Below are 19,440 nucleotides of genomic sequence, written 5' to 3' on the forward strand. Positions count from 1 at the left end.
TCTCTCGGAATGGTGTCTTCAAACCTTATATCTGCCCACTAAAATGGGGCGGATTCCCTGCATTCTTCGACTCGTTCGACGGTTCTCTGACGGCTCTTGCCCCTACATTCCCACAAGTAACCCAAACCACATGAACCTGCAAATCTTTCTTACTGCTACACGAAGACGGAGTACGATGCAACCAGAAGCAATCCGTATCAGCACCGCCTGCTATAGATGCTACAAGCGCAAAGTAAAATGTTCCCGAGGTAAATCCCGCGACTCCACCTCCTCCCCCGCCTCCGCTGACATTCGTGTACAGAAAAACCATGTCGCAATTGCCGCCTCGCAAACCGCGACTGCCAGTACCCTGTGCGCGACCGCAATATCACCATCTCAGAGGGTTATCTCCGCAGCCTTGAAGCGCGAGCCGCGCACGCTGGAGCCGTCGAGCGTCCCCATCCGGCCTTGACGCCTGTTGAGGGAGGTCTCGAGTTGCGGGCGGAGATTCCTGCTCAAAGTGTTGGTGGGCATTTGTCGGATCCCTTAGTGGAGGATCCCACGTCGGAGGTATTCGTCTCGGGACTTAAGCGGTTGCGTTCGCCTACATCGCTACTTAATGGAAATGATTTCCCCAATCCTGTTGGTGTTGCATCGAGCGCGGCTGTTGAGGGACTGCAAGCGCAGCGACAGGAGTATGAGTATTATCAGTTGGATCACGATACCTCGAGTATGACTCTCGTTGCTATTCTTCCTCTAGAGTACTAATCCTTCTAGGCACTCCGTGTTCGTTCAAACTACCGCCGTATCCTTACGCCCTCATCCTCCTAGACCGATTCTCCGTCTTCGTCGGCCATGATTGGCACTGGTTCCGGAAACGGACGTTTAGGAGGAGGCTGGATCTCACATACAAGGACCCCAGGGCTAAGGAACTAAAGGACAGGACCTGGCTCTGTCGGCTGCTCATTGTGTTCGCACTGGGAGAGTCGTACAATTCCGAGTCGGCTCCGGAGGTCCGCCTTTTAGGCGATGAAGATGACGCGCGCGATGCGCTGGTAGATGCCAAAGAGGGAGTCGTGTCAGGCATAGAGTTCTTTGAACAGGCTTTAACCTTGTTGCAAGTCCGCTTCGAAGACCCGTCCATCGATCAGATTGAGGCTCTCAATCTTGCTGTAAGCCCTTTGAGTCATTTCCAATGGACCTTTAATACTTACGCAAGGCTAGGCCTTCTATTCCTACAGTCTAAACCGCAAAAAAGCCGCATACATGTACGCCGGCCTAAGCTTCCGAATGGCCAATATACTCAAACTCCACAAACCATCCCCATCCTCAGTCCCAGCACTCGAGGCAGAACACCGCAAGCGAGTCTGGTGGACAACATACTGCATCGACCGAATGACAAGCACGGAAATGGGTCTCCCTCCTGCCCTGCAAGTCCACCAAATCGAACAGTCATACCCCGACGACTCGATGCTTCTCCCCGCAGACCGCGGAGAATTCTATGACGCCGAGACCCACGCGACGCAGGTTCAACTCGCGTTCATACACGCTGATATCTGCGAGAATATGAAGAGTATACGGAAAGATAATACAAATGTCGGGGATCTTACGCGTCCGATATTGCAGAGGTTGGAGGAAGTACGCGCCCGCTTACCGCCGCATATGTCGTTTAATGTGGAGAATGGGATGCCGCCGGCGATGAAACAGATGGCGGATCGGTCGCTGGCTTCGCTCTATCAGCGGTATCACCAGGTACGTATATCCCTTCCTGGTGTTGGGGCTGATTGAGGTTGACTGTGCAGTGTTTCGTCCTCTTATTACGCCCTCTATTCCTAAAGCAGATCAGTCACCTCCTCGCGGGCGATACGCTCAAGGCCTACCAAGAAGACCTCAAATACCTCACCAACACCTGCCTCCGCGCCGGAAGAACAAATCTCAAAATCATCATTGATCTCCGAAGTTGCGACCGAATGAGTAAGCCCCCAATTTCCTATCACCCATCTAGCCCCCCTCTTCTAACCAGGCGTAGCCCGCTTCGGCTTCTGGGAAAGCCTCCACCTCTTCTCTGGCCTAATGATCCTCTCCCTGGCGATGTCTGTCAACTCGCGATGGCCCGACAGTTTCGACGAAAAAGCCGATGATCAAAACACGTACGAGGTTGCAAAAGGACTTCTCAATGAGATGATTCATGCAGGAAATCTCGCGTCAAAGGGCCATGGCCAGATGCTGGCCGAGGTGGAAGCATCCCAAAGTGGGCTTTTTGGAGCCCAGTTTGGCGGCTTTGATTTGCAGGCTTGGGATATGGATGAGTGGGTCAATCAGTTGCTAGCCTCGTAGTGAGGAGGTTAGCAAAGCCGAGTGCTCCTAGAACAGGATAACGTGTTAATCTACGGTATACAGTCATTCTATCGTTTCACTCCACGTGAGATACTCGGGTGTCTTGGCATCTGCACGTAGCCACCACCAGCTGATATGGAAGTCCAATAGGACATAATCTCTTTGAGGGTGCAGTGGTCTCGACAAGAGAGGAGTAGAAGCAAGTTCAGGAGTGAAGGAAGCTAAACCTCTATCCCAACCTTACAGTTCAAAAATTGATCTTTGTTTTCCTTACTGCGCCTCTTTATCCCGCAATTCTCGACAATGCCAGAGATTTCTTCTGACAAAGACCTCCCGTGAATGATGTCATGTATCAAGCCTGTGGAGATGAGTACTATTTTCATCTGTATAGCGGCATAGCAACTCCTCTCCATTATGCCGCTGGGAAAGGATTACTTGATTCCGTCAAGGTCTTGGTCGATGGAGGTGCTTTACCCTTGACCAAGGAATCCTTCTGGTCGGACTGCTGCTAAATGGGCTCAGATAAATCATCATATCAGCGTCGTGGAATTTTTTACACTCAATGTCTACTGGTGATAACTTCCGGCAGTTCACGGATGCGCCAGGAAACCATTCCAGAACTGTTCGATTGGAGACGCTGCTTATGAAGACCGGTCTGAAACTAGTTTAAATTTTGAGCAGAACGGGGATTCCATGAGAATTTGGCCCAAGAGTTCCTTTATTGGACTATAAGTCTCTCTACAAAAAAAAAAAAATATATATATATATATATATATATATCACGTTATCCTTCTTAATTAGTCTCAATATATTCTTCATCTATTCGTCCCAAAATATTATAAATTAGAGGCTAGGATCTTCTTAACACTAGCCTAATGTTTGTTTCCTAATAGTTTCGGAGCTACTAAGCCAAATCCATTCCCGAGGTCAGCTCTGGCTTATAGTGGCGTATCCAAAGTTTCAACATTGCGGCATGCCTGTTACCAGAACGGGATATGAGTGCATTTTCAAATAGATGAAAAGATGGGCCATTACCCATGCTGATAAGTGGACATAGGTTGAACACAGGTTCAAGTGATGCTATGTAGGGTGGAAGGGAGGAATGCAATGGCAGCCTGAAACAGGTCTAATTTGAATCATCTAGATGGATAATCTAATACATGTAAAACGATCCAAGCACGAGGATATCCCCAGCATTCTGTTTTATTTTGATTCTTTTTCTTTTTTTCAAAAGCCTTGAGGTGTCCTAACAAGCTCAATGAGAAGGTGAAAATAGGCAAAGTCCAAGATGGCAATCGTTCCAACAATACTATCAAGTATGTAGATTGTTTTTTTTAGTAAATGAATACCTGCTTGCTATTTGAACAAAAAATTATATACCAAAACAGTGATAAAAAAAGAAGGTTGGGAATATTTGTGGAGTACAGTAGAGAAACTGGTTCGCGACACCGACTTTTCTAGCCAGAGGCGAGTTGGGGAAAAAAATAGAAGGAAAGAAAACACCGGTCTAATCACACTAAACGCAAAACAGAACAGTCGATTAGACTGAGCCTTACAGCATGATCATGAAAGCACCCGAGGCGAGAGCGGCAACCACGTAGAAACCGGCCTGGAGGGCTCCGACGTGAACAGCCTGGGGGCCGCTGGTGGAGCCAGCGGCCTTGGAGGTGTCACCACTGCCGCCGCCGCCGCCGCCAGTGCTGGCAGCGAGCTTGCCACCGCCGGAAACGGTGCCGGTGCCGGAGGGACCGATGTCGTTCATCTGGGACGAGCAGGAACCGCTAGCCTTGGCGGCGTTGCGGGTGGTACCGGCACCGTTGAAGTCGCAGGCCTTCTCGCCGGCGCTGCCCTTGTTGGCCTTGTAGTAGGCGTTCATGGCGAAACCGAGACGCTGCTTGGCGTTGCACATGCTGTAGGCACCGTACTTGCCCTTGGACGCGTCACCGGTCACACCATCCATAACGCCCTTCTTGCCACCCAGGTAGCCCAGGTTCTTGTCGACATCCTTGTCGCTGATGTCGTCCTTGGGGCGGCACTCGAGGGTGTCGTACATGCATGAGCAGAGATCGGCATCGGGCGAGGGAGGCAGGGCGCTGGCGGCGCTGAAGTCCGAGCCGACCTTGGGGCAGCTGCGGCCGACGGTCTGCGAGACCGAGTACTTGTCCTTGTTGACACCGGTGTCGGTGGCCTTCTGGATCTGCGACGACAGACGGCTGAAGTCGGGGAGGGTCTTGACCTCCTTGCCCTGGGTCGAGACCAGACCGTATTCGGCGCCGTTCTCGAAGTACATGTAGACGATACCACCGCTCCACACGTCGTTCATCTTGGGGCCGAACAGAACGGGGACGTCGTCAAAGGTACGCGGGGCAGGCTTGATGCAACCGTACTCGGAGAAAAAGGCGGGGACGGGGTAGTCCTTGAAGTCCTTGGTACGTTCATCGTAGCCCGAGTCGTGGAACGAGGACTTGCCGCACCACTCGTAGATGTTGTAGCCGTAGAAGTCGATCGAGTCCGAGGGGTCGTCGCACACCAGGTAGTTGGTGGTCTGCTCACGGACGTTCTTGTCGTCATCCGAGGCGTAACCAATGTACAAGGAAGAACGGTAGTTCTTATCCTTGATGTACTTCTTCATATCACGGACAGCCGCCTTGACGTAGGCCATGGAACCGGTACGGTTGACCTGGTTGGCAACCTCGTTTCCGGCGAAGAATCCAATGACGTTGGGGTACTTGGCGAAGGCATCGACAACAGTGCTGTAGCGGGTGAACAGGTCGGCATCCCAGGTGGGCTGGTCCTGGTTGATGGAGTTGCCGGGCTCGGCCAAATCCGAGATCAGGTAGATACCGGCATCGGCGAGGGCGTTCATGCACTCGTCGTGGTTTTCCTTGGGGTTCAGGGCGTAGGTCCGGATGACGTTGGTGCGCAGCTCAGTCAGGTACTTGATGTCCCGCTTGCAGGACTCGGGGTCGGCCAGCGGGTCGGTGTAGTGGTCCTGGCCCGAGCCACCATTGCGGCCATCGTAATCCGGCTGGTAGGCGACACCACGGATGAAGAATTCGGTGCCGTTGTTGGAGTAGAAGAACTTCTTGCCCTTAACCTCAATGGAGGGCACGTTGTCGGCAAGAGCCGCACCCAGCATGGCCAGGCCAGCGATGAAGGAGTACTTCATTGTGAATTACTCTTTTTTTTTTGGTTATACAAAAACTCAACGAATGTGAGGTATTAAAACAGAGTAAGAAAAAGTGACCAGAGGACTCAACGCCAAAGGGAAGAATGAAGAAGAAGAAAAAAAGAAATTGAGCGGGAAGGGGGGGAAAGAAGAAGAAGAAGAAGGGGTAAACTAATGATTGGTCTCCCTCCAGGGGACTCGGTGGAGAATTGCCCCTGGCACCATTCATGAATCGCCGGGTACTTGGAGGGTACATGCTCTCTTGGGGGGAATGACGCCAGACCCAAGGTACCTCGCAAGTCCTCGAAGGTGTCAGCAAGCGACGCATCATCAGGCGGGCTGTGTTGGTGGATGCATCGCACATCAATGAAATTGTATGATTGGCAAGAGCCATTGGCTGCTACGCTCCACTATTGATCTTGTCGCCTATGGATCCATGTCTCCCCCAGCCAATGGAGTGTCCCTCCCCATTTTCTGCCCCTGAAACAATCCCCTGGCTCCACTCTGATTCGCCCTAAGGCCCCACAGCCCCCCACTCAGGGACGGAATCCCTGACAGGGGGCTTGCTCCCCCTCCCCCACTGTGGCCCTTGTGGCCTGACGAGCGTTGGATCAGGCCCCCACCCAGCATCCACCAGAACAAAATCCACTGCGATTTCTCTCTTTTTCTCTTGTCGACACGATCTCATGTTTGGACGGAGACGGCAAGAATGCGCTCTGGCCCATCCCAAGCACGGTTCACCATATTAACCCACACTGCGCATTCCGTCTCCATTCGGGGCAAGTGCGTCAGAGCCAAAAGCTTGTCTAAGGCGCCAAGGGCGATCAGTGTTGTGATGATGTCAATGGGAATCCACTGCTGTCTGGGCAGCGGTACCAGCCTTGCCCTTTTTTTCTGTTGTCTCGCTTTAAGAGAGGGAATCTCCGGCCCCTCCGGATGAGAGGGCGATTCGTCTCTTCCCGCGCCTGCACCTATCAATGTGCCTGTCTCGGAGTGTTCGTGCTTTTTACGCGCTTCTCCCTTGGTCCTCAGGGGGGACTCCACCACATCCATGGATCTATTCGATATGAAGTTACTTCTGTGTGCTGGATTCTTAATTGATCAATCTGATGAGTCTGGCCGATTCGCTGTGGAGTCCCAGTTGATTACAGCCCGCTGGCGGTTGTCGAGGTGGTCAGACTCAAAATAATAGGCAGCCATGTTATGTTTCGTACCCCTGAATATCGCTAACCTTGTTGCCGATCCCCCGTCTCTCCCGACGGGCTGCATCGAGTGACGCACTCGAATTCCCGGTGGGCCGCGGGCTGTAGAGGCGGTACGTTCCGTGTCTGGCGACGATCCTTTCTCTGCCTGCCCATTCAAGCCCTGCGTTTGTACTTTTCGAGGGCACACGGTTTGACGGAAAACATATTTAGAGTATACGCAAAACAAGAGTAGACGTATACACATCTCGTATGTACATTTATTGTACTGTGTCCTTGGGAGTATACAATTGACGTACCTTTTCTAGAAGTTCTAGTTCAGATTCCCCTGACTATCACCGCGGTAGCGGCCAAAGTGGACACACTTTGGGGCCCCGCTAGTTCGAAGTTGGGCGCAAGTCGATAACGCGAGGTCCATTCCCTCAACCAAGCTTTTGTGGCTTGCCAGAGCGATGCTAGTGCGCCTTGAAGAAAAAAAAAATTCCAAATGGATACCGACGTAGGCATCAGTCTGTGCTTTATGGGGACCACCGTGGGACTTTGGTTGCAGTGTGTGTTTGGTGACTCGCCCGCCCCTATTTGCTGTGTCGCTTGGTCCACTGAGTAATTTTATGCCTGATTTTGGTGAGCAAATCTCGATTCATTTGCGTTTTAACGTGATTCGGCAATAATCCAGTGGCTATGCCCTAGCTCGGCACCTTCTTCGATTAGAGGTAAGAGTATGCACCAGACGACTTAAATAAACCTTAGTCCATCCAGAAGACTGGTGTTGGCCAAGTTTGGCTTGACATTCTTTAGTCGTGATCGTTCTCGACAGGGCCTCTCCTAGATAGCAAACATGTCTATGTCGATTTAATGTACATCCATCCCATAGGTTGGTTCACATATACCTCGAGCCTAAAGCTTGTCTCATACCTTCTGTGGTTTTAAATTCCCTAGATGTTTAATACTTGCTGCAGATGCCATTGGCCAATATGCTAGGTTTGAGGACATAGTAAGGGTTACTCAAGAAAGCCAGGAGTCATGGGTATCATGGGAAGACCTTTGATGGAATACCTGGAGTGCGAACTCAGATTTAGCAACATTCTGTCCTCGACTCAAGAATCAATAGATAGCCAAACCTGAGGGGAGGATCATTTAACGGGGAATAACACAGCATGCATGAGTTGCCTGGCTCCAATTCATACAAGATTTTGTTAAGGAAATTTCCTGGGGCGACTCTGACTCGTAAATCCTGAACAAGAAAATCAAGCAAAAACCCTGCAGTCGTTGATCGAAGTTCCCAGATGCCGGTTAACTGCAAATGCAAGCATAGTGGAGGCAGCAGGCAGCAGCTTTCTCGTAGGGCAGAGTGGGCCATCACCAGAACCCCTGTCAGGCGACACATAAATACACATGGAATGTCTTGGGGGTTGAGATGGACCCTTGGTTCAGGTTTTCCTTTTGTCTTTTCTTTTCACCCTGTCAACTCATCATGCTGGTACCATGAGGTGCAGTGGCCTCTGAATGTCGAGGACCATGAATCTCCCCATGGATCTATCCTCAGTCTTTTCTGCTTATTTCGAAGCTACTAACACAAACACCAAGCAGCATTTAATGAACCGCATAATGAACCGCACTCTTGCATACCATGGCAGACTAATTCATGGTCGATTCGGTCGCCATGACATGATCGTCCATGACGCCGACAAGCAGCCAAGAAGCCAGTTCAGGGTTTATGCACAATGACTACCGTGAGCAAGTCACATTCCCTGCCCGAAGCTCGCTTCAGCATGGCCTCGCCAGGGTCTGTCCTAGCGTCAGATGATGTCTGACTTGACCACTTGGGACTCTCCGTTCTTTTTTTTTTTTTTTCACGTGACCATCTGCTCATGTGGATGCCACATCCCCCAGGCTGAAATTCCAGGGGTCGTGGCGTCCCCTTTCCAGCGGGTCCGAGACCCCAACATCTTCCAATGAGCATCTCCTCTCCCTTTGTGCTCTGTCAACATCTGCAGCATCAAGACCCATTTTCGATCCAATTCAAAATTCAAATCTTGCGGTGTGACTCCAGAGCTGGAACCTACATCGGATCGAAAAACAATGAGATGATCATCGCCAAGACGTCCAAGCCAAAAGGGAGACAAAGCTTCATCGGGTGAAGCATTTCGTCTCAAGGTCGGGCGCGTGTCAACCTTCTGAACGGCCCATGCCCTCCACAACCTTGGACTGGCTGGTCATTGATTGCAACTGCACCCTGGTCGAAACAACTGAAGTGGTCGAATGGCTTGCACTTCGTTTACTTCAAACAAATTAACATCGCCAAGCTCATCTCCACTTGCTATTCACGATCGCCCCGAATGTGTGGCTGTGTATCAAATAGTTCGCTGGGCCAAACTTTACAAATTCCATCTCCTTTTTTTTTCTTTTTTCCCATCTTTTTTTCCCACTCCGTCTGGTGGACTGTCGCTCGTTCTTGGTTGATATTTTGTCGGCATTATTGTGCCTAGTCGCTCCCTTGCGTGGATTATCCCCACCTTTGTTGTCATCGCGCCTTGCCTCTGATTTTTCCCACCGTGGAAGGGTTGGGGTTTCTGGATAATACTCCTCTCACTCTGCTGATTCCTTTGTGGCTGCCCCCCGAAACTCAGCCACGTCGGCGCGTATCCCAAGTGTGCCCGCTTTTTTCCACTTCGAGTTATACGTTCGCCTGCTTAGGTGTGAAACCAGCTGTCATCACGTACGTGTCTCGAATGCTCGGGCCTGAGCCACTCGTGTGGCGTTGCCTAAGGGCCCCAACATGGGCCCTGGGGGGTGTTGTCAGCGCTCTTTTTTTATCGTGGCTTCCAGGAGGTTTTCTTGGTTTTCTTGGTTTTTTTTTCTTGCGCAAGATTATACTCACAAGCATTTCCTGCAGATTCTGAATTAATACCTCACCGTCATTATGCGTATGTTCGGGCATCTACCTCGTGATTACTTGGACTTGGCTGGAATACTAAGACTCCTATTTGCTGGCTAGACATTTATCGACGCCAGGCCCGGAATCTGGCATGGTATGACGATGAGGACGAGCCGGCCTCACATAACCCGTTCAAGAAGTTCCGCAGACGTCCCCAGCGCTCGCGGTCCATTGAACTCGAGAACCAGCTCTCCAACACCCGCAGTCTGGGCGAGTTCACTCCCGTCGAAGACCCGCAGGTTCAGCAATACACGGCAAATGGCGCGAATGTGAATGGCCCCGAGTACTCAGGCTCTTTCCCGCCTGTGTCTGCGGGGAGCGAGCAGTTCGCCGGCACCGAGAGCATGGCCAAGTCCGGGCCTGATCCCTCGATGGCCAGCCAGGATCCCATTAATGTCTCGACGACGCGGGGCCTGGATTTAGAAAGCGAGGAGTCTCCCAAACCCCGGATGCGAAAGGGGTTCCTGGGCAAGTTTGGACATAAGTCTGAGGATGAGATGGATTCAACGTCGGAAGACCAGAAGTCGGTTGAAAAGCCCAAGTTCTCGGTGGGGTCGCAATTGAGGGCCACTGTCTTCAACTCGTGGATCAATGTTCTCATCCTTGCTGCGCCTGTCGGTAGTATGTCACATCGTCTTTTGGTTGGGGCTCTTTGCCTGCATTTTGCTAATCTTTGTCGCAGTTGCGCTGCATGCTGTCGACTCCAATCCGATTGCGATTTTCGTGGTCAATTTCATTGCCATCATGTAAGATTGTGTCACCGCATGTCAGTAGACCGTGTGGCTAACTTGCATGCTATCAGTCCTCTCGCGGCTATGCTCAGTTACGCGACGGAGGAGATTGCTCTGCGGTATGTCGAATCATAGATTGATATTCGGCATGGTGAATACTGACAATAGAATAGTGTCGGTGAAACGATAGGTGGTTTGCTGAATGCCTCGTTCGGGTACGCTCGACACCGCATTCCCCTTCTTGTGTTGCAATCCATCTGACTCTTTCCAGCAATGCCGTCGAGCTGATTGTGGCCATCATCGCGCTGGTCCAAAGGAAGGTGCTGATTGTGCAAACCTCGTTGATTGGCAGCATGCTGTCTAATTTACTGCTGGTCATGGGCATGTGCTTCTTCTTCGGCGGTATCAACCGCGTCGAACAGCATTTCAACGTGGTCGTCGCACAGACGGCAGCCAGTCTCCTCGCCCTGGCCGTGAGCAGCTTGATCATCCCCACTGCATTCCACTCGTGGTCCGAAGGTACATATTGGTATCTTCTGATATTAGAATTACCCTTTCACTAACCATCATTCAGGCCGCAAGGAGATGACCACCCCCCTGTCTCGGGGCACCAGTGTTCTCCTTCTGATCGTGTACGGCTGCTATCTCTTCTTCCAACTCAAATCCCACGCCGAGATGTACAACCGGCCCAGTCCCAAGGTCGAGAAGCGGCGCGGCCACGTCACCGAAGGCGACACCAGCCGCGGCCTGGCCCAGATCGGCAAGATGACCGCCGCGCCCATGGGCGGCCAGAACGCGCAACAGATGTCCCTGCAGGATCCCGATGATGAGACCGAGGAGCCGCAGTTGACGGTGGTGGTTGCGCTTATTACGCTCTGCTGCGCGACAGCGTTGATTGGCGTGTGCGCTGAATTTATGGTATGCAACGCCTCCCTCCTCTTCCTAGTGATCTCTCCTATTCCAAAGGACATCTAGCTATTTATTATGTGGAACTGGCCTGACTTGAATAGGTCGACTCGATCGATGCGTTGACGGCTACCGGCAACATCCGCGAAACCTTTGTCGGCCTAATTCTCCTGCCGATTGTGGGTAATGCCGCCGAGCACGCCACTGCGGTGACGGTCGCCTGCAAGGACAAGATGGATCTTGCGATTGGCGTGGCTGTGGGGTCGAGTATGCAGATTGCGCTGCTGGTTCTGCCGCTGATTGTTGTGCTTGGGTGGATTATTGGTGAGTCAAAGCCCCGTGTTTAGTTTATGATCATATTACTGACGGTGGGTTCACAGGTGTTGAGGACATGGTATGTCTACTACAAAAGAGTCGAAGAGCTCAGCAGTCTCGTTCAGCACTAACCTGTCGCAGACTCTTGGATTCGATAGCTTCCAGGTGATTCTGCTGTTTGTGTCTGTGCTTCTGGTATGCCACCTTTCTCATATTTCTCAAGACGAAGATAATAGTCGGCTGACTCTTGAAATTCAGGTCAACTACCTCATTGGAGACGGCAAGTCGCACTGGCTCGAGGGCGTCCTGCTGATGATGATGTACCTCATCATCGCGATTGCCGCGTGGTTCTATTAGAAAAGAAAGAAGAACAGGCTCGCGCAATTACCGGGCTGGATCCGTTCAGTATTGGGTTGTTTTGAACATGCACGATTCCTTGGAGGCACTATTCTTTTCTTATTTATTCTTATTCTTCTCATTTCATCTTTTCTATATTTATTTGTTTTCTTATCTTTCTGTTCGGTTTTTCTCTTCCTGTACCATGTTTTTTTGCCTCTTTATTCTGGATTCTTTCATTTTGAAGAAGAAAGGGGTGATAATCTTGTTGGCCTTTTTTACTATCATGTCGATAATACCCACTACCCCGGTCACATTGCCGGGATGGACATCTATGGATGTGTTTAGTTACCAATGAGTGGCCTGGAATGCGGGTTTAACCATTTGAATCTTGGTTGCCTTGGTTGTTTTGGGAGTTTTTCTGGGTCTATAGAGGTACTCGACATGCGTAGGTACTAATAGCAGCAATTCTATGGAAAAAGTCATGGAAAGTGCAAAAAACACGATGCACTCTATGGTGTATTAGGCACAACCGGGCGATGACCAGATATATATTCGGAACAGCCGGGGAAGATGAAACAGATCCTTTAGTATTAGTATTAGCATTTTATTATCACTACCACCTCTACTATTATATTTACGAAGACATTATAAAGAAGCAATATCTGTCCAAAATGGGAGGGGGAAGGGGGAGGCAAATCCAGGCAAAAGGGCTAAACGATCATGCATTTTCCGGGGGAACTCTTCCCTTCGGACTCGGGATCCCACCGGGGGGAACAACACAGAAAGTCAGTGGTTTTTAACCGAACCGATGTGGGGATTTTGAATGGCCCGCTTTTCGTTTTCCAACTTCCCACTTCCTGGTCTTCCTGGCTCCTGGCTCTGGTTCTGGGTTTGGGTCTTCCTGGGGGCTGTTACTAGGCTTTCTTTTTTTTTTTTTTTTTTTTTTCCTTTTTTCTTTCTTTTTCTCGGGCATCCTGGAGATCCTTGGTGTATCCTGCTGTGTCGCGAAGACACATGCCTAGGTAGGCTTGCCGGGTCGACTGGGGGACAACCTTGTCTCGGGATCTATTCGAGCTGACCATGAATCATGGCTTCATTTACTGTATGTGCATGGGATGCCAACTGGAGTCAGACTTGGTGACTTCAGCTGTCTGGTGGTGATGGCGGCAATACCTCCGTGTCTGGAAGTACCGACCAGTAACTACCTATGAATTACAAATTTTGTTGTAGGTTGTAGTATATTAATAGATATTTAGACAGAATACTCAACTATATTCAAATATACTTAGATAAATCACCCTCATACATATATACTTAAGTGAAAACAGGCAGACCGACAGAAACCGACCGATTCGGTAATCCGGAGCGCGGCACGGGATCCCCGTTTGATCGGTAATACTGTCCAGTCCACATTCCACAATTCCACAATCCCTATCCCCTATCAAAGGCCGGGGGAGTTTCTTTTATTAATAGGCCTGTCAGCTGAGGTGCCCCATGCCCGTAGCCCCCAAGCCAAGAAAAAGGGAATCTGGGTGAAGGACTTACGTACAATTTACAGATGGCCCGGGGGCTGTATACTGTATACTGTACATACTTAGGTAACACCCTAAGGAAAGGCTCTCCATACTGAAATTGGAAGTCGGTCGAGCACCGTGACTGGAGTCGCTGCTTAAATTTCCCCTTTAAGCTTCTTTTCTCCACAGTCAGGAATCAGGAACGGAAGGGAAAAAAAGAAAAGAAAAAAAAAAAAAGAGGCTCCACTGGATCCCCTCTGACAGGCAAAAGGAATCCCCGACGATCGGGAAGCCCTCCTTGGGACACACATGATTTTCTAATTTCTTACCGAGAGGAAATGTCGAAAGACCATTATCCTTGGGGACTTTGTAAAATGCGGGGTTATATCCGTCGGCTTTGGGGGCGAGTCGGGAAACGGGGTTCTCGCCGACTCGGGGAACTTGGGTGGTATCATGGATATACCAGGTCGCTTTGATGCCTCGGGTTGTTGTACAACCTGTCGAGACCAGTCAGAATACCAACGCCGGTGGGAATTCTGGGAATTCCGTTTGACTCTCCGAAAAGAAGGCCCCCAATTTCAGCCGGCAAGCCAACGGGAAGAAATGGGGGGATAGAGTGACAGTGACACGGTACGGAGACCGTCACCAAATCATGGGATCAATCGATCTCGCTTCCTCCCCCGCGGGGAGCCCCGACGCTCAGGGACTCTCGGTAAGTAAAAGAGAGGGAGTCATTGGACGAAAATGAAAAGGTTCCGACCAATACCCGAGGAAGCACACACATGCCGAGATGAACTTTCTTTCTCTCTTTCTCTTAGTCTTTCTCTTTGGGCCCCAAAAACGCCATGTGGGATTAAACCCCTACCCTGGGGCTAACCTGGGGGTCTGGGGGTCTGGGGTCTGGGGATTTGTCTTTTTCTTTTTCTTTTTCTTTATGCTCACCGAGAGATGTCAGGTCGTGCCGCTTACCTGTTCTGGTGTTCCCGACACCTGGACATATTGACGCCCAGGAGTTGACATGAAAAAAAAGACACATGCCGATCGGCCCATCAGGTGGAAGTTCGGTCAGAAACATCCCCCAGATTTGACTCGGAAATCCAGTCGGAAAGTGCCCGGTTGAATTGTAACTTCACCTATACCTAGGTATATGTACACTATGTATCTGCATCAGCATTCGGACTACCGTGTCACTTTCTCTCTCGTTTTTTTTTTTTTTTTTTTTTTTTTTTTTTTTTTTCCCTCCATTTTCCATACGACTGATTGCTGTCGGCCTCTCTCTCTCGGTCCGTCGGCGATCATGAGATCATGAAGGGGGTAAGGCACAGACCCCTGTGAAATACGGTACCAAACCGGGGCCATCCTTTGCCGATGGCTCGGCAGGCTTGAGTATTAATATATTATTTACTACTATATACTATATGCTAGTATACCTGGGCATACTGTAGCATACTTGTATTCTATCTTCTCTTCTATATTCTTAGTATCAAGAATCTAAGAATACCGAGTATCTCAAGTATACCCATATATACACTATAGCCCCAAACCCGGGGCTCCACACACTCCGCGAATCAACCACAGCGCGTCCTTGCATACTTGGGCCTCCGCAATTTCCCCCGCCAAGTCGGCTCCAACTTTTTCTTTTTTTTTTTTTCTTTTTAATTCTGATTTTCCCATTTTTCTCTTTTTTATTCAATTCCTCGGCGCATCCCGTTCCCTCCCGACTGTTGTTCTCAAGCATTCCCGGTCCCGGTGCCCCGACTCTCCCCCACACTCCGCGGATTCCGCTTTGCTTCCTTCATCCTTCCTGGTCTCGCCTATTTGTGTCTTTGGTCTCTGTGCTTGGCTCCTTTTTTCTTTTTATTTTATTTTCTTCTTTTTCTTCCCTTTCTTCTTCCCTCCCCGCATTTCTGCAATCTGGAAGTCGCTCCCCCAGTCCCGAGACTGTCTTACCGCTTTGCCCGATCAGCTTCCCGCCAATTTCCCTCCGCCGTATCGCCCGTGTCCCCTGATCCAGGTCGATGAGAATTGCTGGGACTGACCGACCCGACTTGTCCCTCTCTCGCAGACGTGCGGGTCTGCCCATTCCACTATGCGGTCCAGCATCGCCTGCGCTCGGTGCCGCCGCAGCAAGATCAAATGCGTCAATGCCGGCATCGACACCACCTGCCGCGCCTGCGAGTCTTCAGGGAGAGAATGTGTCTATCCAACCCCGACGATCGGGGTGAGCGGTGCCAAGCGGGACCTGGCCGCGCTGGAGGGCGACGACCGGAATGGCGAGTGGGATGGACCGAAGCGACACCGCTCCCGCAAGGCGATCGGTGTCGGCTCGTCGGCCGGCTCCAAGGCCGGTCTCGATGCCTTGGACGCTTCGATTCTCACCGTGAAAGTCTGGGAAGCCGTCTTTGATCTCTTCCAGTCGCACTTTGCCACTCTCCTCCCTTTCCTGCACCCGGCAACGTTTCTCGGTCAGATTCGCCAGATCTCGTCGCCCCCGGTTCCCCCCTCGGCTCCGGCAGTCGATGGGCAAGATGTTCCGCGGACTCATGCGCCCAAAGTGGATCCGTCTGCGACGCTGATCCCCCTGGGCGTGCTGGCCTTGACTGCTCGCTTCCACCCGCCGCTCGTCGCCTACCACTCGGCGGCTTCACCCGGCCACCCTTCCAATCCCCTCGCCGCCTCGGAATACTATGCGATGGCCTTGCGCAGCCGGCTGGCCGGCTTGGATGGCGCAAGCCTCGCAGTCCCCGATCTCGCGCGTGTCCAGGCACTCTTGATGCTTGCGCTGCATGAGTGGGGCATGTGTCGCGGGAAGAGCGCCTGGGTTTATGTCGGGATGGCCATTCGGCTTGCGCAGGCCATGGGGTTGCCTTTTGAGCTCGAGAATGAGCTCCCCCCGCGTGATCCGTCGCGCTCCTCCCCGGCCCTCAAGGCGGAGGCAGATCACTTTGGTCTGCCGCGACGCGCCGAGTCCAAGGAGCAAACCTCCGATGATATCATTGCCCAGGAGACCAAGCGCCGGACCTTCTGGGCCTGTTTCCTGCTTGACCGGTGTTTGAGTAGCGGCAAATACCGACCGCGCATGATCCGAGTCAAGGAGCTCGGAATCCAGCTTCCGAGCGACAATGCTTTTGCTTTTGGTGAGCGTGTACGGACGGCACGACTCAATGAGCCCATTGTGCGTCGTCCACAGAGCTTCGGCGCCCAGGGCGTTCAGATCCCGAGCATTCGCCAGAGCCTGGGATTTGGTGACGAGAAGCTCCTGCCGGCGAACGGAACTCCAGATGGCAAATCCTGGTCGCCTATTTCTCGGCGAAAGGACTCTAGTGAGGAAGACGTCGATCGATGGGAGGTCGGCGCAGAAGAGTCGGTGCTCAGTCGAGTGATTCGCATCATTCGCATCTGGGGAAGCATCGCCAAGTGGTCGTGTGCCGGTGGCCGACGGTAAGTTTCACGTTTTTGTAGGCTTTAAATATTGGACAATGACTGACATGCTGCAGAACGGAGCAATACCCGCCCTGGCACCCGGAATCGCGCTTTGCGACGCTTCGGTTGCAGCTAAGCGAATTCCAGGATAGTCTCTCTCGCAATCTGCAGTATTCGCTGCGGAATACCGACACCCATATTATGTATAAGACCACCCTGGCTTCGTATACGGTTATGCACGTCGTTTACTTCTTGTCCGTTATCGTTCTCCACCGCGCCTACATCCCATTCTTGCCTGTTCGGTGCAGCGAGCCTGTTGGTCCCCTGGATGAGCCTTTGTTCCCCGTGGACAAGACCAGCAGCGCGCCAGAGGGCTTCTGGCGTGATAGTGCGCGCGAGCTCTTCAAGGCTGCGCGACAGATGATTGATTTGGTTGCTACCTGCCAGGGTCGTGGGGCACTCGTGGAGAATCCTCTGGTTGGCTTCGCCATCTACAATGCCGCCTTCATCGGGGTATATGGTACACATTTCTCCCACATGGACCCCGAGGGCCTGTTGGGTGCGAAGCCGCCACCACCAAGCCATGATAGCCACCAGCTGGGAGCTGCGCAAGCACGCAAGGCATTGGATATTCTGCGAGAGATGCGCCCACGCCTCAAGATGGCCATGGGCTGGTTCCGCACCCTCAACCGCCTTCATAGCTACTTCTCCAAAGTCAAGCGCGATTTTCGTCGACTTTCTCGCAATCGGCTGGATAGTATGTCGGACGTGTCTGATCATCCCATTCCCAATGGGATTCGACCAGTGCGCGAAGGTGGAAGCGGCGGCGGCCTGGAAGAATTCAAGTTGCTCGAGAAGCTTTTCCTCGACTTTGGGACGATTGAAGATCAGCTGCCGGAGTCTGGCTTCGACGAGGACGTCGCTGTGCCTGCTGCCGGAGAGCCCATGCCCGAGCGCACTAACCTCAGCGATGCCGGCAGCAATGCCGTCAAAAGCGAGACCGGCGAGCCTATGGAGCCGTCAGATAGCACCAGTGGCCGGCGTGAGTCCTGGGTGCCGATCAACAGCCCCGGCATGCCTTTACCCAGCCACGAAGGTGACCGCCGCCCGAGTCTGCCACTACCCAACAGCCGTCCTCTCCCATCCCAATCGCCTTACAGCCTCCCATCATTGCAGCAGCACCACCCAGACGGCCCTCTCTATACTTCATCACCCAGCCTGCCATCATTGTCCGCAACCACCCAGCCTCCTTCTCAATACCTCCCCGCAACAAGTAACCGACTACAACCCATCAACTCGTGGCTCCCATCTCGTCCACAAGCACCACCTCCACCATACTCGCAGTCCCTCCCGCCCATCAGCGCAGCCACCCCTCACAGCCTCCCCGTTCTCCCGCCACCGGGTTCCGTCACCCAGCTGGCTCCCTCGCCTCCTTTGACCTCGACAGAGGGACCCGACTCGAGCCTCATGGCGACCAGCCTCGGGGGCGACGATGTCCTGGCCTTCTTGGATGGCTGCGAATGGGCGCAGCTGTCCATGAGTGCGCCGTCGGAAGTTGGCATTCCTGCCGGCTGGCTGAGCACCGTGTGGTCGCAGTTCAGCCGGTAGTTTCCGGTTGCCATCTTACTTCCTGTATTATTATCTCTCTCTCCCCCTTTCTTTCTATCTTTCTCTTTTCACGACTTCCGATCTTTCGTCTGATACGTCTCACGTGCTGTACGACTACTACTACACCTACATCTCTACGATCGCCGGCGACCACAAAAAATGGGAAAAAAAGGAAAAAAGGGGGCAGGGAAAGCAAAAAAGGGTGGGATTTGAGCGTGTGGGGGTTATAGCAGCGAGACAATTGCCTAGGTAGTCTTGTCTCAAAAAAAAACAAGGATCCGGTGATCCTTGGTTGTACCCAACACACTCTCTTCCACAGGCTTATCTGTTTCTGTTTCACCTGGCGCAGGAGGGTTCTTGTTGATGGTTTGGGGGTTGTCTACTAGCTTTTTCTTTTTCTCTCTCTTTTTCTCTTCTGCGTGTCTTTACTCGATTGTCAAGTCTTGTTTCGAGCGATGGGAATTCGGACTGTTCCGTTTCTGATGTGATTACGATGGCCACGGCGCAAAATCCGAGTCTTTTTTTCGAGTTAATTCATTGGCGGGTTTGTCTTTGATTCTGAATTTATATCCTTATTTTCTTATTTCTTGACTCATTCCTTTCTTCTTCTTCTTATTATTATGATTACTATTTCTTGTTATTATTGTCTCTCTGTTTTGACTGGCAATGCGTCGTGATGGCCCCACATTTAGCCCTAACTGCCAAGCGCTCGCCCGAACTGCATCAAATTGAAGCAGAAGAGACGAAGTAGAAGAGAATCTCTCCATCTTGATCAGACCACGATAAAAGAAACATACACTAGTAAGCAACAGTGACTTCCGATAATTGCGTTCTTATACTCTCGGCCTACCGAGATAACTCGTTCAGCGGCTATCCGAATTGTCCGTGCGTAGTCCGACTCGGGATTCTCGGCCGAGGCTTGGACTTGCACTGATATTGTTCCTGAATTCCCTGTCGGCATAGCAGTAGATCTTGGAAA

The 19,440-nt window shown here is 51.7% G+C and overlaps 4 protein-coding genes across 4 annotated transcripts; 3 read left to right on the forward strand and 1 right to left on the reverse strand.

Annotated features, from left to right (window-relative positions):
* Positions 1–43: 43 nt before the first annotated feature.
* On the forward strand, positions 44–2,316 carry NUU61_003812 (Zn(II)2Cys6 transcription factor; the record flags this gene model as incomplete). Its single annotated transcript, XM_056654394.1, has 6 exons — positions 44–295; positions 346–709; positions 757–1,151; positions 1,204–1,731; positions 1,818–1,938; positions 2,009–2,316. The coding sequence occupies 6 exons, from the start codon at positions 44–46 to the stop codon at positions 2,314–2,316; spliced, it is 1,968 nt and encodes a 655-aa protein (XP_056512421.1).
* A 1,552-nt stretch (positions 2,317–3,868) lies between these two features.
* NUU61_003813 (glycoside hydrolase family 72 protein) lies at positions 3,869–5,485 on the reverse strand (the record flags this gene model as incomplete). Its single annotated transcript, XM_056654395.1, has 1 exon — positions 3,869–5,485. One exon carries the CDS (start codon positions 5,483–5,485, stop codon positions 3,869–3,871), a length of 1,617 nt encoding a protein of 538 aa, XP_056512422.1.
* A 4,125-nt stretch (positions 5,486–9,610) lies between these two features.
* On the forward strand, positions 9,611–11,934 carry NUU61_003814 (hydrogen/calcium exchanger domain-containing protein; the record flags this gene model as incomplete). Its single annotated transcript, XM_056654396.1, has 11 exons — positions 9,611–9,614; positions 9,686–10,246; positions 10,308–10,371; positions 10,428–10,475; positions 10,530–10,571; positions 10,628–10,875; positions 10,931–11,274; positions 11,367–11,586; positions 11,643–11,656; positions 11,719–11,772; positions 11,836–11,934. The coding sequence occupies 11 exons, from the start codon at positions 9,611–9,613 to the stop codon at positions 11,932–11,934; spliced, it is 1,698 nt and encodes a 565-aa protein (XP_056512423.1).
* A 3,585-nt stretch (positions 11,935–15,519) lies between these two features.
* NUU61_003815 (putative C6 transcription factor) lies at positions 15,520–18,461 on the forward strand (the record flags this gene model as incomplete). Its single annotated transcript, XM_056654397.1, has 2 exons — positions 15,520–16,871; positions 16,928–18,461. 2 exons carry the CDS (start codon positions 15,520–15,522, stop codon positions 18,459–18,461), a joined length of 2,886 nt encoding a protein of 961 aa, XP_056512424.1.
* Positions 18,462–19,440: the final 979 nt, after the last annotated feature.

The sequence above is a fragment of the Penicillium alfredii genome (genome assembly GCF_028826965.1).
Source record: "Penicillium alfredii strain IBT 34128 chromosome Unknown utg000005l_segment0_segment0, whole genome shotgun sequence".
Classification (NCBI taxonomy): Eukaryota; Fungi; Ascomycota; class Eurotiomycetes; order Eurotiales; family Aspergillaceae; genus Penicillium; species Penicillium alfredii.